Genomic DNA, 22,308 nt, shown 5'->3' with positions numbered 1-22,308 from the left:
CTTGTATGTTCTTTTTTTATCATAATTTCGTTTTCCTTGTTTTATTATCAATAACTACGTTTAACCGACATAAAAAAGTTATCAGTTTCACCTTTATGTACCTATGTCATATTGTTGGAATTGAATAATGATTCAGATTGATAATCTGGCTTTTAAGCAGGTAAGTCAAGATTCGTATGACATTAGTCCACAATTATATATAGAGATAAACGTTGAGCCTAAGTTTAGAAACATAGAAATAGTCCAATGTACATCCAAATCCGTTCAGAATCTAGAGGAGACGTGTATAATATAGGCACCTAGGTAAATATTTCCCTCTTCATAAATAAATAAATCAGTGTACCATTTCTATTAAAGTCCTCTGACTCTCTTCATCACAGCGTAAACGAAAATTGACGAAGAAAAACTAACAGTTAAGGATGACTGAATTTGGATTACCTAATTGTCTTTTATACTTATTTTACTTCCTTCAAAATTCATAAAAACTGGTTGAGCAATTAAGCAATAAAAATATAAGAAATAATCGACACGATGAACATTCAAATAAACAACGTTAAATTTTTTTACGTATTAATTAACACAGATATTATATTTATAATTAGGGATTAGACAGGCGAAGCCATTACTTTCAGACATGCTACGTAATCGTCGATTCGACTAATCTGTAACCGTTTTGTGTCAACTATCACTTACTGAGGTATAAAAATCAATATTTCTAATTATGGATTTTGTTAAAGCTTGATGATTAGAACAGCTATTTTTATCCATAACACTTTTTAAACCTATGTTTTATATTTTTATAATTTTTTTAATCCATCTGCAATCAGCCTCTTGGCTTTAATCACATTTTATGAGAGATGATGGCATAAGTGAACGCAAATCCAATATTTTTTTTATTCCCTCCGTAATTCGTAAACTGTCAGACTGCGGCAAGTTTCGCCCTTCTCAGCCGATACACACTGTCCGTCGTTTCCAAGAAGCCCGAAGCTAGGGGGTTGACGTGTTTCTGAAGTCTCATTTTGTATCGCACGGTTGATCTTTTAATGTCTTCCGCGACAGTGGCAATTCCCAAATATTTATGGACTTCAGCATTTCGTGTTAACCATGGCGCACCGCTCATACTTTGCAGTGTTTTGTTTTGTAGCTGCTGCAGGATTTCTGACCCCCAGAGCTGTATCCCATAGAGCCATATTGGTTTTATTGCAGTTTTGTAGATGAGAAGTTTATTGTCCAAACTGAGTGCGGCATTTCTACCTAATAACCAGTTCATGCTACGAAGCCTACCAATAGAATGCTATTAATAACATTTATGTATAGACTACTTTTAATTACATTTTATTTCGCATTCTATCTATAAATTTTTTGGCCTGCCAGTAAAAGCTAGTAAGTTGAGTAGTTGTCACTTAGGGGGTTGAGCGTGCGCCTCTCAACCGTGGCGTGCGTTCAACTGAAGACGCGCGTTGGAATCACGGCTGCTCATCAATGAAAATTTATTCATATTGTGTGCTTCTCACTCGCTCGTAGGATGAAGGAAAACATCATGCCTTAGACCAATGAGTCAACGGGCTGATCATCTACAAGCCTATTACGAAAAATAAATAATAGCGAAACACACAGAAACCTGAGGTACTTGACACGGACACATGGAGTAGTAGCGCCACTGGTTTAAAAAAATAGAAAACTACTTGGTCATGAAGGGTCTGCCAAAAACAAAACGTAATAACATGACCACAAAACTATGAGACAAATACCATAAAACTCTTAATTAGTGAGAGACAATTTAAAACCACAAACATTTATTTTTATTATTCCATGTATTATGTGATTATTAATACACACCAATGTCATAACAAATCAATCAACTTCTTATAATTAATTAGGAATTGATTATATACATTAAGATTTATTTATTTTTAATTGTACATGCATGCATTTTAATTAATTCATAAATAGGTCTACCAAATTTTAGTGACTACTAAATTTAGGGCAATATTTAGAAACGAGACATATTTCAAAAACGTGTTTGATTTACATACGGGATTTATAGTTCGCACTACTATCTCGTTTCTGAATGTTACCCATATTGTGACCACTTTGATTTTGCACTAATATTAAAAATTATATACACAGTAATCATATACATAATTCGTAGCGGTTCAGGGAAAGCTATTTAGACGGATACATCGACTATACTATTACAATATGATACAATTTTAGTATCTAAATAATTATCGTCAAATTAATAATTTATCTAAATAAATATACCTATGTAATCCCACTGTCGAATGGATAACATAATAGTTTGTGCTTTAAAGCTGTAGTCACGGTAAGAAATTATGATAATCTACTCTACACATCTTCGAAGTCAATTTATTCTATACATAAAACACTTAATTTATATCATAAATTTTGGCTACAGATAAACAACAAATAGTCAATCGCAATCGATCATAAAAGTATTAATATTGATTATTAATCAATTTGATTACAATTGATATTTAACTACACTTACTTCATTGTTCTTAATTCACTTATATACTTGTCAGTTTTAGTTTTCTTCACATTGAAAAATACAATTTTCAGTAGCTGCAACCCATGTAACACTCACTTTCTCAAAATGTTCAGATTATAGTTCCACACTAAAATGTTGACCCGCACAAAAATATATCCTTGGGTATCCATGCACAATAAAAATGTACTTTAAAACACGATGGCATTCTTATAATCGTTTCTACTATACATTAATTTTGAAAATCAGTTCCGACGCTTTTTATCTCACTCCGCATATATCTCTAGTGTTTATATATCACAATCTAAGGAAAAGTACATGAATTTGTTAGACCTTAACCGTCATGGACGAGTTTTGACTGTTTGACGGAGTTCTAAATGGGCCTTGTTGTATGACATCACCGTTTGTTGCATCTGTTTAGGCAGAGTTGCGAAAGCTGCAATTGAGCCTTCAACAATATCATTCCTCCGATAAAAAAGCATGTACGGTGTGTGTGAACGGTCGAGCCTGTTAATACCAGTCTCGTCTGTTGCTTTCACTCTGGAATCGTCAAATATATACCAATCGTTATTATCCTTTCCCAATGTGTAATAATGCCCAGCATTCATGGTGGTCCCGGCGTGAATAACAGCAGCGAACAAATTGTATATGTTTTTATCCGTCTGGGAACGCGGAGTGGGCAATGTGACAGATGTATTGTACATTACGGAGTGCATTAATTTGGTCTGAACGCGTAGTTTTGTGTCGTACCTGAAAATATATTAAGTGTACGTTAGGCTTTTAGGAATATTGAGTCTGTGTGAAAAGTGCAGCCGAGCTGATTATTGAATAATATATTCCTATTAGTAATATTAATAAAGCCTTTTATTTTTTTTATGCTACAAAAAAAATCAAATTCATATCATTAGTTTTTGAATTAAGGAACCACATGACAGGCCTCCTGCAACCCAAAGTTCCCTTTCTTGGGCTTTCCGTTTCGTAATAGATGGCTATTTAGTTAAGAAACAAATAAAACTACAAATTTAATGTTAAGTAAACAAATCTTATGATCACTGTCCAATTAGAATGACGTATTGTCAACACGGCTCTTTCCGCACAGACTCTTAAACTTTGTTAAACTCCGCATCTAGGTAACATAAAACGATTATACGCTCTATTCCATTATCATTGGTCAACAGGGTATCAAGTCGAATACGAATTGAGACGTGTCATGGAACGGTACATTTTCTTCTCACGCACCTTCTTACACTGGGTACGTAATAAATCAAGCAAAGAAATACGTCATCTATGCTCATGCATTATTTCTACTCCTTCCTTCATATGGATTTATAACCTACTACAGGGTGAGTGTGAAACGTAACGTTTAATTGTAATTAGTCAAACGTATATCATGATGCGTATTAAACTAGTGACGCTGTTGAACAATCGGAGGGCGTAATGTACGTCTTTCGTTTTATACGTACGGAAACACTGAAAATGTTTAGAACTAGCCAGTTAAAAACATTGCTAATGAAACTTTTTTAAATTTCAATCAGGCTTCACTATTTATAATTGGTTTAACGAGTTTAAGCGTGGACAATCTCAATGATAATCCGCGTGAGGGATGTTCTTTAACAGCGACTACTGAAGATAACATCAGTGCTGTGCGACGCATGATAGAGGAAGATAAGAGGGAAGAATGGGCCCACTGCTTTTCTCAGTAGTTCCATCGAATGCGACGATGTGTAGAGAGGAACGGAGATTACTTCGGAAAACAATAAAAGTATTGGCAACATTCTATGTTGAGCCGTTTTTAATTTTCTAAACATTTTCAGTGTTACCTAGGTATCATCACCCCGATAGATAATTACTAAATTTAATTTTGCAAAACAGTACTGCAGTGATATTTTTGTTATAATTCCATAGGCAATTAAATTATAACTTTTTTTCAATACAAAATTTAAAACACAGATGCAATATGTATATATCAAAATATATCATTTATAAGAAATATTTGATTATATAAACGATATTGACTGACTCGGAAATCCGAAACACTTTTTATACCCGGCAATGAAACCTGAGACTGTTTTAAATACAACTCACGGCATAGATAAAAATGGGAGGCTTATAGTTGAAGCTTTAACAATCCATCTTCCAAATATAATTGTTTCATCGTCTTATACTTGAGGCACGCCTGCGGTACCTTCTTTTGTCGTGAAGAAATATGTCCCGCGGCGCTATTGTTTGAGGATTTCGTTACTGTGCAAACCCATTTAAACCCTACAGCAATCACCCGAGGCAGAATACGCTAACAGCGTGGCCTTGTCTGCAACACTTGCGGTGCCTACCTGCCATCCGTCCAACCGAAATTTTATTAGGTCCTTACATATTAAATTGGCGTATTGTATGGGAGGAACACAAATTAGATTTTTTAAAAATAGAATATATTTAAATAATTAAAGTATGTACCATTGCAAATGCACTTTTGCCACCTTATAGGTAGTTAATTGATCACTTTACTAAAAAATCATTCGAACGGGAATCATTAAAATCTTTGAAGGCAGTTTCGACAGCCCTATCAGAGTTGAATTTTTGATGTGAAACATCTATAGCCGCACGTAAAACCGATTTCTGGCGTGGCGACGCGGCGCCACGCTATATGATGGTACAGTGAAACTTGGTTAAGTGGGACCTGGATAAGTGAGAAACCTCCATAATTGGAACTCATGCTGAGGTCCCAACACTTTGGCACTGAATTACCTCTGTTAGTGGGACGAGGTAACCCTCTATATCTGGGATTTGTTCTTTCGATTTATGATCATAGTTACCTCTATAACTGAGACAGCGAGTAAATTTTATATGCATAAACCTCTGTAACTGAGATAACATTGTTTGTTTACTCATTCTTATTCTACCCACAAATTCCATTCGTAATTTTGGAATTACGTACTTGGGTACGTAAGTAATTTTGAGCTTCAGTTACCTTCAGTTTTAGTTTCGCTTTACTATCATACAGATGTTTATTTGAAAAATGCAAAAACGAAAGCTACAATCGTTATCATTACGTGAAAAACTGAAGTTAATATCCGTTTATGAAAGTGGGAAGACACGCGAAGAAGTTTGTGCCAAATTTAATGTGCCAAAATCTACTCTTTGTAGAATAATTCAGAGTAAACATAAAATTGAATCACAAAGTTCTGAAGGACAAGGAAAACTAAAACGTGTAACGTTTATCAGAATATTCTGAACTTGAACAGTGTTTGCTAACATGGGTCTAGAAACTTTGCACAGTTATTTTGAAATGTCATCAATTGGTGACCAAAGCATATTTGACCTCTGTAAATGAGACAGATATTTATTTATACCTGTACATCTGAGACACTGGGTAAGTGGAATACCTCTATAAGTGAAACGACATTGCAGGTCCCTTGATGTCTCACTTAACCAGGTTTCACTGTATATATATATACAGTCTATATGCAGTAGTCTGTAATATAACTTTTACCGAAGTCACTGATTAAACGAATTAAGTAGTCACGATTTGAAATAAATTCGTAATTTTTTGTATTTAATGAAAATAAATGTTGATTAAATAAATAGTCATCGTTATCTGGAAAAAACATGTAATATTTTATTTTATCATTATGACATAATTCCTATCACAATCTATTCTTTTCTGCATATTACATTTACAAAATAATGTCGATGTTTCACATCTGCCAGGCGTCCCGTGACGGCTCACATTTTTTTACCTTGCAAGAAGTTATCCAAATTTCGAAAAATCATAATCTGTTGGAGCAAGGTCCGAAGAGTCTTAGACGTTGCAATTAAAGTTCCTCTAATTTGGTAGCAGTCTGTTGTGCAGTGTGTGGTGTAGCGCTGTTGTGTAGCAGCTAGCTTTTACATCATGATTTGTAGTTGCTGACAAAAGACGTCTGCCGTAATCGTCTGGCTAGATTTAAGAAAGTTATAGTGAACGATCCCGGCACTACTACACCAAACGCTCACAAGTAACTTTTTCGGAGTAAATTTTCGCTTGGGGCACGTTTCGGCTGGTTCGGCCGGGTTCAGCTATTCCGATAAGCGCTTCCGATTATCGTACAGGATCCACTTTTCATCACAGTTAATGATTCGATTTAAAATCCCTTCATTATTGTGCCGGTTGAGTCATGTAACGCAGCAGAAGCGATTGTCGATTTGCTTTACTCTTTGTGAGGTCCCACCTTTCAAGCTTTTTCACGTTCCCAATTTGCTTCAATTAATACAGTTTTATCACTAACACCGCAACCTGTAGCTAACTCTGACGTAGTTTGCGATGGATCCTCTTCCACTTATTTGATCTCCGGTCGTCCACGAGGCTTGTTCTGCAGGTCGAAATTACCAGAACGAAAAAATAGAAACCAAAAACGCACTGTTTTTTTCCCGCCGCCATACACATCATTAATCCTTCGAGCCATTTCTGCAGCACTGGTGCCGCGGTGGAACTCGTACTCGTAAATAACGCGATATTTCATGTTTTCCATTTTATAGAGTGAAGCCAAGAAAACAAATTAAAGCGGGAAAATAAAATTGAATTTGGAATTCCGAACCAAAGAGGAGATATCAAAGGTCAAAGTGGCCAGTACGATAAAAACGTCTATTTCATATGTAAGGACCTAATATTATATTTTCTGGTAAGCATATTGAACTTTATTGATGCCTTAATGTCTGTCCTGGCTTCGGACGGCTTCAGACTTTGTTATTATAAGTATATTGTAGGAATATATTGCTTAAACAATGTAATAAATCAAGAAGTTTTCCGTCGATTTGTAGTACTAATCTTTCCTCTTCATATGAAGAATAAAGATGAATTATTTGAAATTAACATTTTACGAATCACAATTATCGTATCAAAATTGATACAAAAATAAAATACCGCTGAAACTGTACACCAAAACTTACTTGAAGGTTTTCAAAATAATTATCAGTATTTTCGGGGTAGATTCAATAGTGACACACTTTTCTGCATCACGCAAAATATTACATTCATGGCACTGGTACTTATTCTCGCCCGTTAATATTTCATTAGTGAAATAAAAGTCGATCAGCCCTTGAATAGTGTACTGGTTGCCACCGGATTTCTCTGGAAACGCCAATTGTAGATCACGGCAAACATCTCTAGAGCGCGAAGAAGAGCCACAATGTACGCATGTTATACGAGTGAGGAATACTCCAGCAAATACACTGTTAATGAACGAGTCGTTAAAACGTCGCCGTTTGGTGGTAATATTGCTTTCGGCACCGGTGTGACGTTTTAGACTGCACGGACCAGCTGAAAATAAAAAAATCATTATAGTGCGTTTGAATACAGGTTCAATAGCCTTTCGTTCTAGGGTATTTAACAATCGCTTGTACGCTAAACGAAGACATTGTGAGGAAATTGAAATGCCAACCAAAATTCGATATACATCAGGCACATAAAACTGTCTATTAATATGAGACCTGATCACTATTGATGTATTTTGTCTTATTAAAAGAAACATTATGAACTTACTTTTAATAACTATTAATCTCTTTTTAAAGAATTAATTCGTTTATATGAATGAACTTGAGAACAGTGATGGACTAGTGGCTTAAGCGTGCGACTCTCATCCCTAACGTCGTAGATTCAATCCCCGGCTCCAATGGACTTTATTTCTACGTGCGCATTGAACATTCCTTCGAACGGTGAAGGAAAACATCGTGAGGAAACCGGCTGCCTTAGACCCAAAAAGTCGACGGCGTGCGTCAGGCACAGGAGGCTGATCACCTACTTGCCTATTAGAAATGATCATGAAACAGATTCAGAAATCTGAGGCCCATATTTTTTATATGAATGAACATACGCTGATTACAATAACAATCTAAATAATGTAATAACAATATTCAGGAACATTAGAAATACACACCCGCGTTACTGGATTCTGGAGTTTGTGACGACGTGCATGGCTTTTCGGAAACTTTTGGCTCGTTACTGCAATTTAAAATAATAAACACATTAAAATTCAAAACTGCCCTATGGCACACGAAATAAATGTTGATGAGCATATCTCCGTATAAAAGCTGCATATTGATGAGAGCGGTGATTGCCTTCTTAGACATATCAATTAGTTTGGAGAGTAGAATGTTACCGTTAGTATACAGTTTAACACTGATAGGATTGCGAGCCGAGTTGTCTGAATGTGCATTTTTTGAAGTTATACTTCTTTAGGCGCGTTATGAAAAATTGATAAGTGTGAAATTTTACGATGCGCGCGCACCGTGACACAAAATTATCAGTATGAATTTGCCCACGGAAGATGCTACGGCATTGGACATAATTTAAAAACAACATTCGAATAATAATAGAATTTATGTTACACTTAATGTAAGAGAATAGTAATAAATATTTAGTTATTTAATTTTTCAAATGTAAACTGAACTTTATTGACTATAATAACTCCTTTTCCAGTCTTTGATTATTTAATTGTAATTAATTATTGCATGCAAATAAAATAAATTCAAAATTTTGAATAATGCCAAAGAAGTATAACTTACGCGCGTACATAAGTACACGTACCCTTTTTTTGTACCACGCGATTGTAGGCCCATCTTCCAGCCACTAGTTGACTGGGCCACCTGGAGCGCATGGGTCATGATCGGGCGGTAAATTAAGTTTACCGGAGCCTAAGTGATCATAAACCAGTAGGTCGGCTTGCTACTGCTGGATTGACCAACAGCAGCTGCAGCTGAAAGCCAGTAATTGGCGGGAGGTGGCATAGGACAGAGCACTGGAAGCTTCTCCAAGGCTAACACACTTTTTTAATCAGACCCAGCGAAATAAGTAATTGTAGAATTTAATCGAAAGTTCAAATTAAAAATATGTACATAAATAAGGCGGGCGGTATGACCTTTAGCATGGCCGAAAGGCGATTAATAATTACTACTGACAGAATTTAAAAACACAGCAGTTACAACGTCCATTATTAATCATTCAATCAGTTATCGAGTTACTGTTAAGTTGAAGTTTTTATTTTCATTTATCGTTTCTTTTATTGCTTCTAATCATAGACATAGACTAGAGTTTTGGTGAGATTCAAAAATGGGAAAATCACGAACTATGACCGCCAAAAGCATATTATAGGGTCTATAATATTATACTATAAGGGTTTAGTTTTTATTTTGGTATTGTAATTGCAACTACAATATTATCTGTAATTTTATTTATTTAATTTAGTTATGTACTATATTTCTTTTTACTAAGGTTGCCTGGAAGAGACGGCTCGTTAGCGATAAGATTGTTGCCTCCTTACTTACTTATTTGAAGGTTTGGGCCAAATATGTAATGGAACAAAGTGTTTATATCTAAATATATATATCTTAAATGATTGATTATATATGATTATATATACCTCTTGCCATGGCCCGACTTTCCCTCAGTCACGCTCGTTCGGCTAGAATTTAGCACGACTGGTGTATTGTAGGCAAAGTCAGCATCGGTTACTGTACTATTCTCATATGATTTTAACAACTCGAACAAGTACCTAAAATCAATATTTTTTTAAATGGGTATGATGCTTAATGTATCTTTTATATAAGTTAACTAATATTATGTATCTAACTCTCTATCACTATTATGAGAAAATATTATGATATTTAGTATCATCCATAGATTTAGTACGTAAACCACAGACCAAGCAAGAAAAAAAGATTTGAAATTATTAAAAAAATAGATTCAAATATATAAGACTGTAAATGTTTATTAAATTATAGGGCTAGATAGGTTGAATTTAAAAAAAAGTATTACAATGAATACTAAAAAAACAGTAATTTCCACTTACCCCAGGAACTCAAAGCAATCGTGTTGTTGCTTCGGCACAAAAAAGTCCGGTTTGGCGACGGACACAAACGTTGTTGGTTTGATACATGGAGCAACCGTATGCATCATGGTCACAAATAGTGCCGACATTTTGGCCCAATAGGGTTTTTCATACATTTTGAGCACCGCATAATTACTAAACCTGTTGGACAAATAAAATGCGAAATTTTAACAATTGCGTAACAAATTAATAACTTAATATAAAACTGCCTTCTCAATAAATTGACAATCCAAAACAACTTTTTTTTCATGTTCATAGGGTTCATATTAGGGTTTTGACAGGCACTATAAATTAAACTTAAACAGGACGATACAAAAGTACGCTCGGATCTTCATACAAATTCACAAAAAGAAGTATCTATGTACGAACATACTTTTCTCATTTTAACAATATATAATAGCATAAACAGCAGCAAATAGAATTCGCTAAAAATAAACTCGCGGCAACTTAGCTCATATAGTCAAGTCCCAAAACAGTTTTGGTATCTGTTATTGATTTCAATTAAAAACACTATATAGAAATTTTTGCGACTTTTTGAATGCTTAACAGTCAAGAGACTACAAAGAAATCATATAAAAGTTTATTAACTATATTAAAAGAACCACTCGCTCAAACCAATAATCCTATTCTTTATAGCAAAAGAGGTAACTATTATTTCGCTAAATGCTTGTACAACGAAGGGAAATAGGCGGTCTTGAAGATTGTGGAAGTTAGTCCATGGAAGTCGCTACAAACTTCACAGAGCAGGCACATTTCTGCATATACGAGAGGCGGTCAATAAGTTCGCGGAATGGCGTGGGTGAGTTTAATTTAGGCGCTAATTGAGTGACTTATTGTTAGTATATATACCAATTTTCATCCTCATCGTGTCATTATCTTTCGAGTTATCACCGAGTAGACAAGTAAGTCGGGAAGAAACTAGCCCATATGGATAAAATTGAGCATCGCGGCGTTATAGAGTTTCTGCGTGGAAAAAGTTTTGTGACGATGAGGAAGTAAAGTCGGCCATTTCGGCCTATTTCTTCCAAGACAAATTTTTTTTTCGACGGTATTAATTAGTTATTTGATAGATCTGATTAAAGTATTAGGGTTAAGTGAGAATACATGGAAAGGGAAAAATTGTTTAACGTTTCATTTCATTACCCTTCCCTATCATTCCGCGTACCTTTTGACCTTTTGAATTTCATATTATATTATTAGCGATTAGCCAGCTGTGTGCTGCTGTGCTACGAACCGCTAGCTAATTAGCTTGACAGGAATCAGACCAGGGTATAGGTGCTCAAAATTAGCTTAGCATCTTCTCCTCTAGCGTCAAAAATCAAGCTGAAATATATATACAAAAATCGCATATGGCTAGCGCAAAAAATACATAACGACACAGCATATTAAAAGCTATAGAAACTGAAACTTAAATTAAATAAAATTTAAATTCAGAAATGTTCTACTCCATTATGGTACTCGACTGTGCAGTATACACTTAACCATAATGCTTTTTGACTAAAGAATCATTAAAATTGCGATATTGCTTAATGTTAAAATAATAATAAAACAATTGTTTATTTTCAACTGACAGATGCATTAGCATAGATTAAAACTGCATAAACTACAGTTTAAACTTCAAATACGTTTACGCACAGCTTAAAATTCAATGAAAATTATAGATTAATAAGCTCACAAAGAAGTATCCTATATAATATTAACGTAAAATTATAATTTTAATTAAAATGGATGCTTTTTATTATAATACATCTATAGCTTAACGGCAGCAAAGGAAAGAATACTCACTGGTGTATCAAAAAAAGAGCTTGCACTACACTGTTGATGTAGCAAGTATTGCCAAGATTTTGTAGACCAACTTTGGGACTGGTAACAATATCTACCTTGGCTGGTTGGCCAGTGTTTCGCGACTTCCATATAGGATCCATTATTACCGTAGAATCGTTTGTTATCATATGACGTTCTAGATGCTTTATCTAAAAAAAATCATCGATTATCTTTAAATTATAGTTTATAAGATTTTCTTGATGTCTCAGCATTGCACACCCTCAACCCTTAGAATATAATTATCGCTCGTACCGGCAACGGCAGGGTATGGCTGGAAATGCAGTCACGGAAAGTAGGTTGCGTGACGATGGACCCCATACTATACTTGAAAGAAAATGACCACGAAATACACTGACGGACTCATAAACTGCATCAAAGTAAAAAAACTACTTTGAAATAAATATTTTAACCAAGTATGCAAACTTTCTACACAGATTTAAATTGAAACGTCTAAATTGGTTCGTTAACTTTAAAAAAGCGAAGGGTCATATCCTTAAGTTCAAGTTTGTGTACTGAAAAGGACCTTAAAACTTTTTTGAAGAAAAAACAGAAATTTACAGAAAATTGGTTTAATTAAAAATTGATTTTAACTAGGGATGCATCCGATACCGATACCGATATATCGGCGATACTTTGGGTTTGCGATATTTTAATTGCCGATACAACGATACTTTTCAAATTTCGCGCTTTAACAAAAGTAATGTAAAAGCGCATCTTGTTTGATCTGGGGCGTGGGAAACGAGGCACGGACTATCTATGCCCCTCACACCCGCTTAGTCCCCGCGTATTCCATTTCGCTAGACACTTTAGTTGGTTTTTAACTGCTATCGCGCGTAGTATTTTTTCAATACCAAACAAAATAAAATACAGAATTACAAAAATCTTATCAATGTTAATTTTAATTATTAACAGTTATTTATTTTAATTTAACTATTACTCTTAATTCTTAATTTTATTTACTAAACCTTTAATCTTAATCAATGTTTGTAACTGTTTATATTTTATAATAAAAATTAAAAACTTTAACCAGACTTGATATATTTTACCTTAATTTAATTTGAATTCAATAAGCATTAGTATCGGTACCGGTATCGGAATCGGCGATATTTCTATAAGAGTATCGGTATCGGTATCGTATCGGCAAAAAGGCGTATCGATGCATCCCTAGTTTTAACAATAGACACAAGCTTTATGCAAGGGTTTTTAGTCTGTTATTAATATTTTTTTGTATTACTTTAGATTAAGGTACTATATATATATATTTTTTTTTATATAACATTTGGTTCTGCACTTCTCGCACGCATCATGTTTCTTTTTTTTTAGTTTTTCTCTTTATTTGCCTGGAAGAGATCGCTTATTAGCGATAAGGCCGCCCGTTGCATCCCTTATAATTTTTATGTATTGTGTTTCTTTTATTTGCAACGAAGTGTAATTAATAAAATAAATAAATAAAATATTGTCCCATTCTTCTGAAAGTGCTGTTCTTAGTTCTGTCGTAGGCACAGGATTTCTCGCATATACAGCTCTTTTTAAATTGTCACAAAGATGCTCAATGGGATTAAAATCCGGGATACGTGCTGGTCAATTCATTGTACGTATCCCAACCTCTTCGCAATATTGTCGAACTTGTGCAGCAGCGTGCGGCCGGGCATTATCCTGCATTAAAGTTAAATTTTCGTCTATAATCCACGTAAGGCACCACGTGATCTTCTAAGATCTCTGTTATGTAGCGATGTGCAGTCAAACCCCCTCTACTAACGTTTTGACGGACCATGTCTATGAACCATTCATCGATATTCCACTTTGACTTGCCTATGCCGAAGATATTCTTGCATGGTCTGGCCATGCAAGAACCGCCTCCAAAAGGAACACGCTTCTCAATGCAACTTTGAGCATAGCCCACGTCGACTTGTCGCTTGTCTGTGAGCTACAGACAACTTTGGACCATTTGCTGGTCTAAAAGGTGATGACCTTATTCTTATTGTTCGTGCCCTAACGTTTACTCCACGCACTTCATTAAGCTCTGTTTTGATGTTAACTGACGCGAGGAAACGATTTCGCAGGGAAGTTGTAACAATAAATCGGTCATCACGACCGGTGGTTGCTCGTTCTGCCTGTACCACGTCTCCTTTTGTAAGAACCTGTCTCCACAAACCTTCTGTATATTCTAGAAACCGTAGAGTGGTTAAAATTAAAATTTCTACCAATCGTTCGTTGATCCAAGCCCTCCCGCACCAATGCTACAATTTGAGCAGCTTGTTCGGACGAAGTATCCATATTATGGTTCAGAAACCCTCGATGAGTTAAAAAGCTAACTTAACAATTCTGCTGGTAACAATAATTCAATTGTCAAAAGAATAAAAAATCTATGAGAATCAATTTAAAAAAAGACGCAAATCTGATACTACGAGTAAATTTTCTTTTCCCGGCTATATTAATTTGTTTTACTGCAGTTCTATTTTTAAATATTGATTTTTTTTTAAGATTAAGGGCCAGTCTCTCCATGTTTATATAATTTAATCTAAAAAGTTTGCATACGTAATAAAAAAGTCATTTCAAAGTAATCCTGAAGTTTGATGCACTTTATGAGTCCGTCAGTGTATATACAGAAATCAGAGCCCAAGAGCAAAGGGAGCACTGGTTCTTATATACTTTCGTACACGTGTCGGCAAGTAACAAAGCTAAAATAAACGATTCGTTCAAAACGCTCGATATTCTTTGTCACGTGTGAGTTTACGTACAGTAATAATATTCAGTCAATACATTGGTCATACAAAAATTACAATATTCAATAATGAAAAAAATTACTGCATGTTTTAAAATATAAAAAATTACATCTAACTCCGATTGAATAAGAAAAAAAACAATAAATGTGATTAGGTTTTATCTTGACTAACAATAATATAAGTTTAAAGATGTCTAGACTAAACAATTGTACCTAAGAAAATTAACATGAAGATTTCTTTTATTAGTTCTCTCCTATCATTTAACTTCAAATAAAAAATTATATATACACTACCATATGAATCCCTAGGATGTGCAATTGCAACAAATTCTCCCCTTAATTACAATTATTAAGAAAAATTAGCTGTACTTACCACGTAGCTGTATTTGTCCCGGAACATATAAAGCTGGACGCCCTTCAATGACTGCATATTATAATTGATCATAGAAGTCAGAATATCAACTAGGCTTCCCAATAGTTGCCTGCTCCATTGCCTGCTATCAGCAGCTAGAGACTCTAGGATTTCACCTATATGCTTGGATATCTATAAAAATAATTTATATGTAAAAATTATATAGTATATGTATTATTGTTAGCTTACGCACGAATCTCGACTCTTTTGTGCGATTGAGACCCAGCAGTGCACCCATATTATTTTAGTTGCTTATAAAATATCAAGAAACAATAATCTGAGGTTTTGATTTTTATTTATTTTCAATAATATCTAAAAAAATACTTAATTTAAGATCTGAGTAAAGCACTTCGCATTATCTGCCTACATGGGCATATACCAATTGCGTATAAAAACGACTTGGAATCAGCTTCCGTGGATTCCTATTTTTTTTAGGTTAAACAAGCCATCAAATATCAAAAGGCGTCTATACTTATCTTATATATAATGCCTTTAAGTAATTCTACATAAGTTATTAGTTACATATACATACCTGATCAAAGGCTTCAGGCGACTCCCGCAACGATATCAATAAATGTAGTATTACATCAGCAACGGGTTGTTTCCGAGTAGCTGGACTTATCATCACAGAAAAGAGATTACCTATATTCTTCACGGACTCCTCAATAAGAATATCATACATTTCATTTTCCTAGAAAAAGCATTGAGATGTTAAGCTGAATAGAATAACTTTGAATCACGAAATTAAACCAGTATGAATAAGTTCTTAGTAAGAAAAACATAAAACGTGAGATAAAGAAAGCTAATTTAATGTTACCTCTAGGACCTTAATAAAGCATAGTATCCAGTTGCTTAGATAAGGTAAAGTATACGAGTCTGAAAGCCAGCGAAATAGACACGAGAGCGCCGACCGTAGACCGTCATCCGACGGGCTTTTTTTACTCTGTTGAATAACCCATCGCGCTGAGGACAATGCAGCTCTGGGTTCGGGTGCGTCCATCACAATCAACACCACGGACGTGGCCGGACAAGCATTGGAATCTATAAGTTATATCTTGTAAGTTCAAAATAAAAATAACGTACTATATAAAAATGAAACAGAATGAAAATATATTTTTCAATTATTAATGTTGATTTTAATATGTAATTCTCGATAAGTTCAACACAAAGATGAGTTTTCAGTTTGGACCTGGTATTCGCTCGTTAAATAGCTTTATATTTATGAACATAATTTTCAAATAGAAAGACATTGAACGTGAGCTTCCAACCACAATCTTACAAGAGCTTATGTAGTAAACGAACATGCGATAATTTTTTTTAGTTTAGTTACAAACGTATGTCTGTTATACATTTTAATACTTACTTGGATCCGAAATATAGGAATAGAATTTATCAATAATGGTTGTGATAATATCATTGCGTAATTTACAATCCACGTTGCTTATTATTAAAACAAGAAACTTTTCAATACTTCGTAGGCATTTCCAAAGCTCCTGCTCTGTGCCCGTCAAACGACCTTAAAGTAAAATATAAATATTTGAAATTTGAAAAGACAGATTGAGCTGGCTTAATATCATAAAATATAATAAAATCTGTAATGTCTATATAAAATATAAAACACTAAATCATTAAAAGCTTTTAGTGCGACGGTCTGGGGTTCGATTACCTACTTATAAGTATTTCAGTCAATTTGTAATACAACTAACTTAATTTAATTAAATAAAACTATGTAAATTTCATCTGCACTACTAATATAATGAGGTAAAGTTTGTGAGGTGGCAGTGTATCCCCAGGGATCTAGTGAACCGAAAATTCTTTTTCAAATAGAAAGTGTCTATTTGTGAGTGTCATGCTAATACTATAGGGGATATTACCCGAAAAATTAAACTACTCTTCCATGGTAGTCGTATTTGCAAAGTAAAATCGATCGAACGAAAACGTTTCTTACGATCTCTGCCTTAACGACGAGGGATATGATTGAGTTGTACTTTTTTTTTGATAATGTCATCATATTAGTCAGCAAGAGCTGTCTAAATTTTATATATGATATAGAATTTATTGGTTTTCACCAATATCTAGAATGTTTCATGAGGAAGGTTAATCTTTTAACTATAAGGAACTTTTCAAGGTTTACGGGTTATGGTTGCCCGTGCGAAGTCGGGGCGAGTCGCTATCTAAATAAAACAACGCTTAACTAAGTCTAAGTCAGACAGAAATGCATTGCTTATTTTCTTTTTCGGTAACTTTCATTTTTTTAACGTCCCAATGAATTGACCACGGTTCTCTACAATTTGTGTTATAAAACCCGATTTCGATTTCTTACGGTTAACCCAGGCGGTTGGCTTCTTGGGGGAATCAGATAGAAAGTTCCAGATTTCATAATATTTCCTATATTCCCAACATGGTGGAACTTTACACTTAAATTTTTCACTAAACAATTCAGTTTGTATTTTAGGCCAAAATTCGAAAAAAGCCATCAAACTACCCCCCAAGTAGCTGACCAAGTTAGTTCGAGGACCCCATTTCTATCACCTTTTGAGATACGGGTAGTCCACATCCACATCGGAGACGAAGACCGGGAGACCAGTTCACTGTACACGTAGGTTTTGCCAAACTGAGTAGAAAACGCTTTGCAAAATTTTAGCGATCACCACAATCGGGGATTGGGAGCTATACTGTTTCTGGGATTGACCCAAAACCGCAACCCCAATACTGTTGTTTTTGTTAGGTATGGTAACAATATTAATACAACTAGCGCCATCTATTTTCATGATGTAAGAGATTCAGTGAATAAAAGTTCAGTTTGCCAACGTCAACCATTGTTTCATTATTATAAATAAAAGGTGTCACCGATTAAACGGACAGTAGAAAAACTTTTCGAATCTTCTGGTCTTGACAGATTTTTCTTCTACCCGTACGAAAACGTCAATAATCCCCCCCCCCTAATCCCTTTTTAATCGAAATAAAAGCTAATTAATGAAACGTGTAAAATCCAACTTTACGAGGGATGTTCAATAAAAAATAGATATAAACCAAAACGTATAGTGTATAAACTAAAATGGTGACTACGTCGAAAAATTAAGTAACATTTAATAAGATATTTTATAATTAACACTTTTTATTGAACACTCCTAGTCTATAGTATAACGATAATAATTTTAGTGTTATACTTACTTAGACACTGCACAACATTTTCACAACTTTGTATTAGCTCATTTGGAGGTGGCAGAAACACAGGTTTATCAACAATTGGTTGAATATACTCTACAAGTGTAGTCAAATTCACCTCATCTTGATTCTGGCGAACCAATTGATGCTTCTTAACAGCCATTTTCTTCTTTTTGTCTGTAATAGATGAAACTTTATTAATGATAATATGAAAACAAAAACCAACAGTATTTTTGCAAATATTTGAAAAAATCAATAAGATTTATTCTAAATTAACAGTTGGTGACGCCACTTCGGAATTTCAAAACATTGATACCATGGGTACCACAAGGATCTGTTCTCGGCCCCATGCTCTACACGTTGTACACTGCTGACCTACCGCTAATGCCAGGAATAACCACAGCAACATTTGCAGACGACACCGCTATATTAGCAAGCAATAAAGACCCAGGACTGGCATCAGAGGACTTGCAGAAGGGCCTTGACAAAGTTAACGAATGGCTGCAAAAATGGAAAATAAAAGCTAGTGCCGCGAAATCAGTATACGTGACCTTTACCCTTAGAAGAGGAGACTGCCCACCTGTAAAGTTGGATCAATGTATTCTGCCCCACAGCGACCATGTAAGATATCTTGGTTTACACATTGATCGTGGATTAACATGGAGGCACCACATCAAATGTAAAAAGCAGGAGCTACAGCTAAAGTACAACAGCCTTTACTGGATGCTAGGAAGAAACTCAAGACTTTCTCTAGATAACAAACTTCTTATATATAAAGTCATCCTAAAGCCCATTTGGACATATGGCCTCCAACTGTAGGGCAGCGCAAGTGATACCAACATAAATATACTCCAGCGACAACAGAACAAGATCCTAAGAGCAGTCGCAAAAGTACCATGATACATAACCAACAACGAAGTTCACGAACACCTTAAAATGAGAACTATCTAAGAGGCAATCCGGAGACTGGCAGCTAAATACAAAGAGCGGATAATCTGTCACCCGATGAACTTGCTCGCCAACTCACCATTAGACAGTATGTGAGTCGACTAAAACGTCACCATATTCTAGAGCTAGAAGACCGGCAGTAGCTCTAGAGTCTAGACAGAGGATGAGTAGATGCTTCCAATGGGAAGTCACTCCACATGACAGCACCACAGAAAAAATTCGCTCATATCCTTAGGGCTGATTGCAAATAACCGCAGAAAAAAAAAAATTTACAGTTGGCACTAAATAACAGGAAATATAATCGAGTTCTTTTGTAAATACGTAGAGCACACATTACTCCCACTATTGCATAAAGTATTTACTAAACACCCTTACTACTTTTATACTAAATTACAATACCATCACCAACTCAATATTAAAACAATATTTTCTAGTAACTGTATGTTTTTATCCATAAACAAAGTTATTTATTTATAGTTGGTAGTTCATGCAACTGTCATATTATAGAGGAGATATATACATTAAAATATGAGTGTAGTTTTTTTTTAAACGAGCTGCAGGCGAGTTTTAAAATAAGATTACAGTGTTTAAATACCTAATTATAGGAAGTTGCATACACTACTTTATTTAATCTCTACATTTAAAAATTTATTTAAATGTTCAGCTGATAATGTCTTGGCTTTCTTCCCTTTATAAAAATATATAAAATAGCAAAGGTTATATTACTAAATGATCCTTACTCAGGTTAGTGCACAAAATTGAAGGTGCATTTCATAAACCATCTATTATACAGCATACTATCAGAATTTGTGTATGTATAATCTTTTGAATAGGAGAAAGTTACCACCTCATGAAGATGTTACACTGATAAATTCTTTTCACTATTTATTCTCATGAAATACAAGTACTGAACTTCTGAACCTAATTTGTTTTTCTGATAAACCATACCTATTTATCCATATGCCACACAAATAAATCTCATTCTCTCTATTACAGAAAAAAATAGTGGTACTTGTTGTGTCTGGTTCTGCTTGAATTTGTCTATATTATTGGTAATTATAACCAGTCACTTAATACATTTTAATTTTAATCTTGATTTCCTGTGTTTGTGTTTTTTTTTCACTATAATGTAACTTGATACTACTATTTTGCCTGCTGATGGTAGGCATTTATTATATTATTATACAGACATTTTGTTTTAATGTGGAAAATGAAACATGGTGCTCAACAATAAACTATATATCAATAGTTGCTGTTTCTTACAATTTCTTTGTAAACCACCAACTACAAAGAGTATATTAACAGTTCTTCTCACCTGGTTTTTTTCCTTGTTTTGGGGAACCGGTAGTAAGTGTATTTTTAGATTGGCTTTTAACACTGTACATGGTTACCAACTCAAAATCAATTTTGATTTGATTTGCACAAATTATGCAATTATTAACTTTAATTGATAAATAAAAATGCAAATTTAAAATTTTCCATTACAGAAATCTTAGTCATTTCAGGTAATTCAAAATACACTGTTTACAATGTGGTAATTGAGATTATTGGAAACTATGATTCCAATTACGTTTTTTCTCCATTAGTAATAATTGAAAAGATTTATATATTAAACTCAAGGGTAAGATGTTGATTATTAGCATGATATATTAATCAATATGTAAAAATTTTCATACAAAGTATTAATTGCAAATAAAAATCTCAAACTGCAAAATAATATAATACGGGAATGGTACGTATATACGTATGTTGCACTCATTGACATTTCAATCCTGACAGAAACTATCGAAATCAATACAACATCAAGAACATCAGAATACGCACCTTGCAAATTTTCGTGTTGAGTATCATCAATCCACCAGTGTAGTAAAGCACAAATTAAATAGTATATCTGCTATATTTTATATTTATGGTAAGATGAGCTCATCTTACTCAGTAACACAAATATCCCGAAATTTTTCAATTTCTAAGTCTATATGAGTTTTTCACACAACACCTTTCAATACTGTCCACCTATTCTGAGACAGAGGTATAGCTTCTTACACAAAAACTGATTTAAATTATAATGGGTGTAGAATTTAAGTAAACACAAAACATTATTTTTAGTTCACTATAAAACAGTTTAAAAACAAACAATACTCCGTTTTAAAATTTTTAATTTTAATGCCTATTTCAAAATTTCATGCTATTAAATCGCTTACAATAAAACCCCTGTAAAATCGAAAACCCATAGCGTAGAGTATAGTTGTATAGACAGTAGACTCAAGAACACAGAATAGAATACTCTGCTGAGTCTGTGGAAGTGTGACTCAAGTCATAAACATTTCACTTATACAAAGGCATTATACATTTAAATTTCTACACCCATTATAATTTAAATCAGTTTTTGTGTAAGAAGCTATATATATATATATATATATATATATATCTTTTTATTTTTTATAATATGCTCTGTTGTTTATTTTTGTGATTGTGGAATTTTCTTAGAAGTGAAAAGATAGAGGCTAGGCCGTAATGCGAATAATTAAGTAACTAATTAATTTGCAAATCCAATCGCAAATGTAGTGCGTTTTCCAATTACAGCACTAGAGCGCATTATGCGGCATAATGCTCAACGTTGAATGTTCCAACTACAGCAACGCTTCGCACAATTGAGCACTCTCAAAACGAATGCTCTCGCGTGCTTCTCGCAATAAATACCAACACAGTGACAGAAAATTGACCAGTGTTTTTCTTTAAGTTGGCATTTTTCGAAATTTTCGTTAGTAAATATGATGTATTAATGAAAAATTTGTTTCGTCGTAGATTTTGAAAATAATTAAAGTTATTTCAAACTGCTAAAAAAAATAAATATAAGTATGGA

The 22,308-nt window shown here is 34.2% G+C and overlaps 1 protein-coding gene across 3 annotated transcripts; it reads right to left on the bottom strand.

Moving 5' to 3' along the window:
* Window positions 1-1,795: 1,795 nt before the first annotated feature.
* On the bottom strand, window positions 1,796-21,685 carry LOC125062232 (ubiquitin carboxyl-terminal hydrolase 35). Of its 3 annotated transcripts, XR_007119208.1 has the most exons (13): window positions 20,761-21,152; window positions 18,504-18,674; window positions 16,693-16,845; window positions 16,147-16,370; window positions 15,862-16,020; window positions 15,291-15,461; window positions 12,154-12,341; window positions 10,330-10,509; window positions 9,901-10,032; window positions 8,419-8,483; window positions 7,433-7,802; window positions 4,695-4,839; window positions 3,155-3,259 (listed from the first exon to the last, which is right to left on the bottom strand). XR_007119208.1 is itself a non-coding variant. In XM_047668007.1 (12 exons), the coding sequence occupies exons 2-12, from the start codon at window positions 18,658-18,660 to the stop codon at window positions 2,851-2,853; spliced, it is 2,208 nt and encodes a 735-aa protein (XP_047523963.1). In that variant the 5' UTR covers window positions 18,661-18,674; window positions 21,270-21,685; the 3' UTR covers window positions 1,796-2,850. The 3 variants fall into 3 exon arrangements, 2 of the variants coding, with proteins under 2 accessions (XP_047523963.1, XP_047523962.1); XM_047668007.1 differs by lacking the exons at window positions 4,695-4,839; window positions 20,761-21,152 and adding an exon at window positions 21,270-21,685 and having other exon boundaries at window positions 1,796-3,259; XM_047668006.1 differs by lacking the exon at window positions 4,695-4,839 and having other exon boundaries at window positions 1,796-3,259; window positions 20,761-21,148.
* Window positions 21,686-22,308: the final 623 nt, after the last annotated feature.

This window comes from Pieris napi, chromosome Z (assembly GCF_905475465.1).
Source record: "Pieris napi chromosome Z, ilPieNapi1.2, whole genome shotgun sequence".
NCBI classification, from domain to species: domain Eukaryota; kingdom Metazoa; phylum Arthropoda; class Insecta; order Lepidoptera; family Pieridae; genus Pieris; species Pieris napi.
Note: the sequence above shows the minus strand (reverse complement) of the source record. Positions and strands in the feature narration are given on the sequence as shown.